The following is a 10,825-nucleotide window of genomic DNA, read 5'->3' on the forward strand; positions in this document are numbered from 1 at the left end:
AGGCACAGCACTTCAAAACAGAAACTGGACACTTACACATCCATGTCCAAATGGTAACTGGGAAGCACACACAGCCGGTCACAACACACTGCTGTTGTGATCACCTGACCTGAACCCCTGTCCTGTTCCAAATGTTTCTGTATGCAGTTTTAAGTCACAAACACCTTAGCCTCTCACAAGTAAGCTTTTCAAGCGTCATTTTAGTTTAAGGCATATACAAAACTCACTCCAACGAAAGAGACATGGAAGTAAACCACACCTGATACAGCATTTGCTGCCGAGAACACACTGACGACACGCGTGTTTTAACAGCCCCTGTTGTATTTCTGAAAGCATCCACCACTCACACCTCGTGTGTTCATGCCTTCCACACACAGAAACAGCTCGTGCAGCAGCAGGACTGTTGCACTGCCACTCTCACAAAAGTCTTCTCTGGTGACTGACAGAACCTTAGGAGCAATGACCCCATTTATTTATCAGCTCCTAGAGCATTATTCTCCATTTCCTTCAGAGCGACCTTCGCCCGCATTCGGGGTGAGCTACATTTTCAAAGCCGTTTCATGAAACGTTCAGTGAGAACCGAGTGAAACTCAGTGCAGTGGAACTTCATTGCCTGTCTCCCTCAGTGCTGTGTTTCCCCAGTCAAAATACTTTACACGGTCTATTCAAGAAGAAATATTTTTATTTTTTCCATCTGACAGGTTTCACCGTGAACAACGAGGACAGCTTGCTAGACAGTCTCTCTCATGATTTTGGTGAGTTTCTGGATCTTCGACTTTGTTGACATGTCCACATACTTCTCCCCAATATTGACAATCATGCCACCAAGGATGGATGGATCAGTCTAAAGAAGAAACATTGAACAGAAATTCTATTAGCAAAAATTTGTTAGACTAGTATACAAATTTTACACTGTAAAGAAAAAAGCTTTTAAAAGAGCCTTTTTGAAGATAACTTTGAATTCACTGTATTCCAAAGTTACGATTTTTAGTAATTAAAGCACCATCAGGTCTACAAGAAAGCACAGAACTACGTAATAGAGCAACTGGACTCAGTAAAATGATTTTTTTAAAGATCAGAGAGACAGAAGTGCAGCTTAACATGAACTTGAGGAAATTTATTTACAAATCAAAAATCCAGACCTTGGTCTCCAGCTTCAAGACTTCTCCCTTAGCCAGGAATCCACTCAGAGCACTTTTTAGCTCAGTAAGGTGGGCATCATCCAAGGGCTGAAAAATATGAACAGAAGACAAGGAAACTGAAGGATCTGAAAATATTCAAATGGTGTAATGAGAACCCAAATTTTCTATTCAGATTCTTCTGAAGACCGACACTTCCACCAGGAAGGCAGGTTAAGCAGCCTTCTTGAACAGGAATAGCTAAAGGACAGCACAGAAACAGTAGTCACTTTGTGCCCTCCTAATTTCATGAAACGTCGTGTTATTTGTGCATGTATTCCCAGCAAAAGTTCAATGCCGACATCTTCAGGTGGCAAGCGTCAGGGACCCATCCTTGCCAAGGTAAGCACTCGATGGAAAATCTTGAGATCTGCCTCACAGCAGTGTTCAGGCTGTACAACAAAAGATTAATTTTGCTGCTTCTAACAATTAAGCTCATCAGCTTGAGAAGAAACACGGTTTCATGTAACACACTGGGCAGTGACCGAGGACACTGTCAGCAAGCTCCCAGCCCTGCTGCAGGCCTGCAGAAGGCTCCTGGCTAAGTGCACCTCTCTCCATCACCAGGGAAGAGCTCTGCATCCCTGTGGGAGAGACATTGTGAATTTGTCCTTGATATCCCTACAAGTCACTCGGATGCCACTGAGATAGAGACAACAGAGACTTCACCAAAGAGTAGTGGCTTTGTGTTACTGACAATTTAAATAATTTCTATTTGATAGCTAACAGTTTGAGGGCCAAAAGAAACTAGTAACATAAACAAACAAGCAGCAGGAAAAGAACATTATGTATGAAATATTTAGGAAGACTTGTGGAAAGGTTTGCACAGGCTTGTGAGTCCACATGTCCCTGAAGGCTACCAACTAGGCCGACAATCTGTGCTGATGGCCTACAGGGAGCCAGTTAATCTGAAGTGGATCAGTCTCTTTACTTAGTCCAGGCTGGCAGTTCACTGTAGCCCTACCCAAGGGCTAGAGATTTACATTACATACCTAGCTGACCAGCTTCCCGCTCTAACAGACCTGGGCATGGATCCATTAACAAAAAAATTAGTGAAGTGCCAGAACCACTGTGCCTCCAGGCTGATGTTTACAGCTCATGGAGGCACCACCTTCCCTCTCACCTTCCTGAGCACCAGCCAGACTTGCCTGTCTGCTACTTTTGAAAAAGTTTTCGTGCAGTTTTGGAGTTTGCCACTTGTCCCGACTATTGGAGATGCTGAATTAGGTAGCTGCTCCCCGTGAAGCACAGCACCAAGCACCACAGGCATTCTCAGTCCTACCAGGTATCTGCCATGCTCTAGCTCATAGCTCATCCATTGGTTCTGACCTGATCTGCACGAACCTGATGACAGAAATAAGAACAGGGGCAGCTGTATCTGCAGACCAGGCTGACTTTTAGCAGCCTCAGGGTTCACACATAGGAAGGAAAGATGTTACCTGTTAAGCTGAAATAGGAGGAACAGGTTTAATTTTTGACCAATAATTGCTGGGTATCAAAAAACTATTTGCAGAAAGACTTTCATCTTGGTAGACATGAAATATTTCCTCACTACTTAGAAGGAAATACTTAAACTACAGAGAGCAAAATTAAGCTAAAGAAAGTTGCCTTTTATACTGCTACTGGTTAAGCTCAATCTGGAGGTTCCTAACTCACCTGTGCAGTGGTGACTGTGCACAGCACTTCTCCTCGGTACGCACTCATGATCTTCCCAAATGAAGAAACAATATCTGGTGTGTAACGCAAGCGACCGTTTTCAGCAAGCAAATCTGGAAGAGGCAGATGCATCGAAAGGGTTTAAAGCACCCACTAGAAGCAGATCTGGCTAGCTAACAGTAATAACAAGGTAGCCTTAGATGTTTTTCTGAAGTCAAATGGTTACTCACTCATCAGGTTGACAATAATAGGGGACATCTTCTCTTTTGCTAAGGCATCATTCACGGCTTTTTGTTTAACTGTGCTCTTGGTGTGAGGGTTCATAACAATACTCGATAGCTTGGGGTCCTTCAAGAGAGTCTAAGAGGATACACAAACAACGTGATAAAGGCCAAGAGTTTTCCAAGCATTACAAGGCTTAAGTGGACTACCCAAAGCAGACAACACGGTCACTACTCAAGTAAAAACAAAGAGATCTGAAGCCGATGGGAAGTGAAATGGCAGCTCCAGGTGTAGCTCATTTACAGTATGTTTCTTTTAGAGCCGATGCTCCTCCCGTATCGCTTCCAAGCGACTTAACACTGGGGGCGCAGTGCAGACGGCAGCACGCCAGGCCAGCTCTGAGTGGCAGTCTCACAGTTCGCCTAGAGCTGAGTCCATCTCCCTCCTCAGAAGAACGAGCAGGCAAGCCTCACTGCTCTCAAACCCCCCGTGCGAGCTTAGGCGAACGCAGGCTGTAGAACACCCTACCTGCACTCGGCTCAGCTCCTTCTCTACCTGGTCCAGCTTCTTCTGCTTGCTGGCAGCGGAGTACAGCGCGGTGGCATAGCGCCCTTCCAGCCCGTACACCTGGATGGGGGGCTGGGGGCGAGAGAGCGGGCGGACGCTGAGAGCGGCTCCGTGCCGGGGAGCCGGCGGCTGCCCGCCGCTCGCCAGGCCGGCGGCCCCGCTGGTGACCCCCCTGCCCCTCTCACCTTGACCAGTTTGGAGACCGGCCTCGCCGCCGACGTGCTCAGCTGCCGCACCTGCGGGGCGCATAACGGCCGGCGTTGACACGCGCCCCCCGCCTCAGGGACGGGAGCGCGCGCCGGGGGCGGGGAGGGAACGGGGGGAGGTGGGTAAGGACACGCGCGCGACACACCACTTCCCGCTGTCTCCTTAGCCCCCCTCTTCCGCCCGCAGTACGCCGTGAGGGCCGCAGTGCCGCCGCCCCAACTTCACCTTCAGGGAGAACCCCGCTGCTGCCGCCGCCATCTTCCCCGACCGCCGCTCGAGGTCACAGCTGAGCTCGGTCCCCGAGGTGAGGCAGCACGCAGGCGCGACGGCGGCCACCGCCCCGGCTCCGCTCTACCCGCCGTCCTCTGCCGCGGGGCACACTGGGAAAAGTAGTTCTTCGGAGAGGCGCTTTCCCGCCGCGCTGCGCGCTGCCTGCTGGGGGCTGTAGTTCCTGAGTGCGGGCAGGGCGGGCGGCCCCAGCCTCTCCTCACACTTGACTCCCTCCCGCCTTGCCCGGTGTCCCTCTCCCCAGCGCTCTCCGAGCAGCCTCGCCAGGCCCTGCTGGCGGTTAGGGCAAAAGCCGAGCGCTAAGGCGCCCCAGCCGCCCGGCAAGCCAAGCCAGGCCCGAGGGGTGAGGCCGGGCCCCGCCGACAGGCTGCTGTGCGCCGGTGCTCCGCCCGTGGGAAACTGCGGCTTGGTGTGGGCAGGGCGGCCTCCGTTCGGCCCACGGGTGAAGGAAATGCGATTGGGGCCCCTCTGGCATCCCTGCCCTGCAGGGGCCATTGCTCTGGGTGAAATGTCCCCCTCGTTGTCCCTTCCCAGACTTTGTGCTGAAGGTGGCTCCTCAGGCAAGAATCTGGCGGCGTGGGCCTCTGGAGAGGACCACAGTGACCTGGGTAATGGCTCCCCATGTGGGCCTCACCCCGGCCTCTGGCTGTCCTGCACGAGCAGAGTCTCACTCAGCCCCGCAGCTGGCCACACGTGTGTTTGTGCCTTTTCAGATGGAGGAGCCATGGGATGGGAAGTGCAGTCCAGGCTGCAGGGGATGCTTGGGGGCCTTGCAATTGCTGTAATAGGATGGAGTAACCCACTGCCCTTTCTCATGTTCCTGTAAAGGTTCTGTAACACACACCTGCGCACATCCCTCTGTTGAGATGCACCAGGAGAGCAAGCGTTGCACAAGTTCTTCAACAGAGAAGGTGTCAGCTGTGCTTTCCTCACAGACATTGTTGCTGCTAACACAGTGAAGCTACCTCTGAAAGGCAATGAGCCATTTCCTCCCCTCAGATAAACTAGATCTAAATGTCTCCTGAGGCAAAGGCACAATCTTCCAGATAAAGCATAGGGTAGGCAGCTCTGACTTTGTCAGTCTCTCTGTGTGACCTTGAGCAACTCAGGTCCTATCTACTACTGAACTATCTTGAATGATTAAACTCTTTCTCTTCCATCTTTTCTGTAAGAGAAGGTAAAATGCCTGCCTGCTTTGTAGAGCTGTTACCAAGTTTGAATAATTCTTTTCTGTGTTGTGAGTAGCTCAGATGGTCGGTTCTATTGAAATACAAAGCATGGTGTTAATGAAAAGCATGCTGCATGAAGTCTGCAGGGCAGACTTTAAACGCTAGATGTTGCTCTTGCTACAAACTGAAAGTGAAGCGATGGCTTCAGCTACGTCAAAACCAGAGAATTAGAATAACGCTCTTTAGGAAATACAGTCTGAATAAAAGAGCTGGTCTACCATCCAACCAGAAATAAGACAGAATCACCAACAGGTTTTATTCTAGATGTCGGAATTTAGTTCCCTCTTCTATCCCTGGCTGTATTTGCTGTGGTGGCATTCAAAGGCACAAGTATAGTCCATGGCAGGTTTAAGCCTAACATAACATCATGCTTCTTGATAATTTTAGTAACTATGGTACTAAGAAATCATATCTAAAATGTAGAAAAATTTTTGGTTTTCTTTAGCAAAAATCATATTTTGTCTTTTTTTTGGTGATAATATGCATGCACTGAAGTTTTGGACTGGTGTGGAGAATGGATTTATTTGAAGTGGGGTCCTGTATCTCAAATTTCATTACTGTAATTCCGAAACACTCTGTGATCTTGCAGCATTTTAATACACAGGAAGTCTGGCTTATTGAGGCCAGTCAAATCACTGAGAGCTGAGGTTACTTTAATGAACTAGGGATTGGGTCAAATCCTGTTAGCGCTTTCAAGAATTAAAATCAGAGCACCTCTCACAGGTTAATTTTAGACAAGTAAAATCTCTCAGGTGATACACAGTTTGTACTTTTATACCGTATACTGGAAGGAATATTTAAATCCTGATAAAGTCGGTTCTTGTATTTGGATATCTGTTATCATAATGGATTCCTCCATCATCATTATATGGGAGTTTTTAGGAGGTTTTTTCCTCTTACAAAGCAATTAAACTCCCCATACTGCCAGTCCCTCATCATTTGACATTTACCTCTGTCCGTGGTTTCAATTTGCTCACTTAGTAAGTACTTGAACTGGAAAAACATTCACTTGTAGGTCTGCCACTTTAGTGCTTGTAGGATTGTAACCTTAAAGTACTCATCCTTCGTAAATGTGGTGATATTGTAAACATGATATTTTTCTCCTCTTGAGACAGACTAGAACTGAAATAATGCAAAATATATTTTATTTTCCTTTTATTTGAGAAATTTTGCAAGCAATTGGTCTGAGTTTAGATACATTTAGACACACCCTTGTGCTTATATTGAAGACACATGGGCTCACACAGGCATGACAGCCACAGAGTTCACTGTAATCAGCAATTTTATGTCTAGAGAGAACGTGATGATTCTTCAGCTGTGGTAGTGGTGGGGGATGTTTTTCAATGAGGACTCAGCTGCGTGAGGTGTCATAAAACTTGTGCCAGGACTTAGACCATTCCACAAAGAACTTGCAGAATGTAGCAGTAAAAATAAGATGAGGTTTGTAACATTGCATCTGAGGTCCTCACAGTGATGAGAGAGCATATCAGGTCAGTGCCACAAAACATGCCAAACTCACCCTCCATCAGACTTTGACCAGCTCCTTTAAAAAACTGAACCAAACAAAAAACCCCACCACCCATAAAAAATTCTGGTAATTACACTAGTGGCCCCAAATTTTAAGCAAGGCTAAAAACACTGAGTACTTTTCCCCCTCACTTTGCAACTCACCTGAAACATGATCTTTTGGCCTGTTTTGAATGCTGTTCTGCACCTGCCAGTCAGTAATTGTGCCTGGCTGTTTCCCTTTGGCCAAGCCTGGGATTCTCAGACTCAGCATGGGAGAGTCTCAGAGGAGCCAGGGTGTAGCTGCAAACAAGTTCCTGACCTCTGTAAAAAGTTTATGTTATTTACTAGTGGAGGAGGTTTCCTCTCAGGGTGCTTGAGTTAAGCTTGGGAGAACATGGCATAGAAAAGCTATGACCCAACTCACCTTCCCATTGCTACTGTGTTTTGTTCCTGCAGCTGCTGAAGGAAGGTTTTGTTTGTTTTTTTTTTTTTTTTTTCTTTTTTCTTTTTTTCTCTTTCCCAGGGGCTGCCCTTTATCTTCCACAGGAACAGCTGGTACTCTCACTGAATCTACTTCATCTGGTTGTTTTCCATACCTCTGCTCCATAAGCAGTTCCGCTTGGGCAGGTAAGTTCAAGTGCTCTGTCACGCTGACTCCCTGGGGACTAAGCCTTTACAGGCAGAGTGACCCACCTACTAAAATCTTGCTGCCTAGGGAAGACCTAACTTATTTTCCCCATGAAAAATAGGGGGGTTTCGCTCAGTGGCAGGGGACAGAAAACATTCCTTTTTTTCTTCAAACTGGAAAGAATGATTGTAAATCACAAAAATGGTTAGAGGAATTCAGAACAGGAGCAGAGCAATATTAATCAAGTTAGGTGACTGAACTCACTGACAGCATCAGAGCACTCTACTGAAAGCTCTTCATAGGGATAATTGCAAAACCAAGCATCTATGCCTACATTTTCCTGCCCTCCAATGGAGGTTTCAGTCTAGCATTGTTATATGATAAAATGATTAATCATTATGATTTTATTCTGTACATGATACTTCTGGGGTGTTCATGGTGTTCTAGTTTATTTTCCATGCTACCATAGTAATCTGTTGTAAGAGGGGAAGAAAACCGCAACTAGGTGCTTGTAGCTTCCTTGGCAAAATATCTACACTTTTTAAGTGTAGACTTAAAAAAGTCTACATTCTTTTAAGATACCTTAGAAAGCCTGAAAAAATAATTTTGGGGTGAGCTATGATATGATTTTTACAGGTTGGTGAAATAAGCATTAATCTGCAAGGCTTTATACTATAAAAGGTGATGTGGGGCCACTTGGACATTTGACTTTTTTAGAGGTTGTCCATGAAATATCAATGGTAAAAATAACTGGTTTGGGAAAATATGTGAATAATAGACATGCTTTGGTGTAGGTAGTACTAATAGCTGAGCTTTACAATTTCACACATTGGCAGAGGAGCAGTTAAAACATTGCACTGAGACTCAGGAGATTTGGAATCTATTTTCAGCTCTGCGTTGGTCCTGCTGATTGGCTTCAAATTATTCTGCGCCTCAGTTCCCCCATCTGTAAAAAAGCAAGAATGAGACCAACATCCTTTATAAACAGCTTTGAATTCTGTTATTGAAACACACTTTATTAATAGCAATGATACCTTCTCACACACGCTGCTGTTAAAAAAAATTAAATTTGTAAACTCACAAATGTCAGTCAAATTATGGTAATGTGCAAGTGGCTATGGAGAAAATAAAGAAGAGGAGGACTATCATGCCTGCTCCATCACTGCTGTGGAAAATGAAATGTTAACCTCGACTCACCTCTGGAGTCTGAATGGCAACATACGCAGTGAATTAGAGGTGTTGGTCTATATTCTTGAGGTCTGTCACAGCAATGCCTGCTAAACTAACAGAATCAGCAGAGATCATTGCCAGGTCTAGAACATGAACCACCCTTCTCAGCCAGGATTGAAAGTGCACCTTCAAGTGGAAGACCTCTCTTCCTTCAGTTTAAACTTGGTCCAGATAGTGGCCTGAGTCATAGCAGGGTAGATCTCTGAAATACTCAAATCAGGGGTATTTCTGCAGAGCTGAGACCCCACTCTGCCATCCACTTGCCATGTGTAGATCTTCATATCCACCTTGAACTGAAATTAGCTGTCTTGTGCATGGATGCAAGGATCTTGCCCAGCGTGCATATTGCAGCATTTTGTGTTAGACAGATGCCTCAGCAGATTCTGATTACGTATTAGGGCTACAGATTACTCATTGCCACAAGAGGGAAGCCAATACTAATAATATAACTTTATTTGTGTACTAACTATGGTTATTGTGGCAAGGTTTTTATCCATTTCAAGGCTGTTGCATGTCTCCCCTTTCCTTGTAGCAAACGTGCATTTGATCATATGTCAGAAACTAAAGAACATTATTCCACGTTCCATTTGCTCAGTCTCCTGTGAAATGAATTTCATGGATTTGCCTGGCTTGTTTGAATGGCAAATACATAAACCTGAAACAGAAAGTTGGGACAAAACTAAGCTAGTTCTTTTCTTAGCAAATTTAAACATTTCACATGTAAGTAAGGAGAAGTGCGATGGGCATGCCACTTGATAAAATAAAGATGATGTTTTCCCTCATTTGGCTGAGCATGAGAAATTAAAGACTGTTCTAGGAGTCATAAACATAACTATTTCTAGTAGCTGTTACCCCACAGTAGTGACAAATTAATTCAGCAAGCCTTCTGACTCTTGTTCTTTAGCCTTGTTCTTTGGTATGTATGTGAGCACCTTGTTTATGGATTCATTTATTATGGGAAACCTGATCTCATTTACCCTGCTGCAAACCAGAGTAACTCTGCTGATTTCAGAAACTTCATTGAATCACTTATCTTGCAGTATGGTATCTGTGAAAGTCACCCTTGTTCAGATCACATGTTGAAGGCTTAAACCTGATAGGTCAAGATTTGTCATTACATTTCATTTTGCAGCCAGACATTATAATATGTATGCAGCCTTTTGGAAAAGGTCTTCATAAAGTGGTAAAAGCAGTGCTTTTGCAAATGAGAATTTTTAAAATAGTCTGGGTGTAACACAGAAACTGAATGGGGAGTCACCAAAGAAATTTGGTTGATGTTTTCCTGGTCTGTCTTCTAGATTGTTGCCAGATAGAAATATATGAGCGTTGCTGTTCAGAAGATTTCTGTAGAGCATTCCTGACATATGACACTGGTTAGAGATCATAATTCTTGGTGTTTGGAAGTCATAATTTTTGAGGAACAGCAGAAATGTGAAGCCATAAGCAATGCAGAAAAACATGTATGTTGAGGCTTCCGATGAAGACCCCCTAGGGCGTTCCTTGCAAGTGCAAGAGAGGGAATCAGGGCAAGGTTGTGAAAGTCACAGACATAGATTGCAGTCCCCAAAGGACATTTGCATAACTAGCTTCTCTGTTAATTTTTTTTTTTTTAAATACTTTAGGAGCATTTGGGTATTTCGTTCTCCACACCCCTGCTCCGCCTCCCTGGCCCTTTACAGCAGTCATACCTTAAAATCCTAAAGATGCTGCTGGTGTCAGAGAAATTGTCAAGCTCAAAAGGGGAAACATAGCCAGAAATATTACTGTCACCCAAGTGGGCAGACACTTTTCACAGACCCTCACAGTACGTTGTTGTTCAGGTATTCCCACAGTACTTTTTGGTCTTCTTTTCCTCCAATGCTGTTTTAGGCCCCAGTCCTGCATGTATATATTCATGTGTTTAAGTACATGAGCAGTCACGCTGCCTCCAGTAAGAATATTCACATGACTAAAATCATGCACTTGCATAGGGATTTTCTGAATGAAGGGCATAAAAGGAAATGGCCAGGTTAAAAATAATGGGTTGGTTTTATCCCTGATGTAATGCCTTTGACACTAGTGGAATTATACAGGGCTGAAATGGATCCAATACATCCAACAAAGAACTATCT

At 45.1% G+C, this 10,825-nt stretch overlaps 1 protein-coding gene across 1 annotated transcript; it reads right to left on the reverse strand.

The window, feature by feature from the left end:
• Positions 1 to 664: 664 nt before the first annotated feature.
• Positions 665 to 4,195, reverse strand: ATP5PO (ATP synthase peripheral stalk subunit OSCP). Its single transcript, XM_054813563.1, has 7 exons — positions 4,056 to 4,195; positions 3,809 to 3,859; positions 3,585 to 3,695; positions 3,065 to 3,194; positions 2,835 to 2,947; positions 1,143 to 1,229; positions 665 to 844 (listed from the first exon to the last, which is right to left on the reverse strand). Exons 1-7 carry the CDS (start codon positions 4,086 to 4,088, stop codon positions 731 to 733), a joined length of 639 nt encoding a protein of 212 aa, XP_054669538.1. The 5' UTR covers positions 4,089 to 4,195; the 3' UTR covers positions 665 to 730.
• Positions 4,196 to 10,825: the final 6,630 nt, after the last annotated feature.

This window comes from Grus americana, chromosome 1 (assembly GCF_028858705.1).
Source record: "Grus americana isolate bGruAme1 chromosome 1, bGruAme1.mat, whole genome shotgun sequence".
Lineage (NCBI taxonomy): Eukaryota > Metazoa > Chordata > Aves > Gruiformes > Gruidae > Grus > Grus americana.

Excerpts from the sequence above, each read along its gene's own strand:
- ATP5PO (XM_054813563.1), bottom strand. The coding sequence starts at position 4,088 with ATGGCGGCGGCAGCAGCGGGGTTCTCCCTGAAG. Across the intron at positions 3,195-3,584 it reads AGGAGCTGAGCCGAGTGCAG|ACTCTCTTGAAGGACCCCAA; the intron begins GTAGGGTGTTCT and ends GTATCCTCTTAG. Across the intron at positions 1,230-2,834 it reads GCACAGTCACCACTGCACAG|CCCTTGGATGATGCCCACCT; the intron begins GTGAGTTAGGAA and ends CATATTTTTCAG.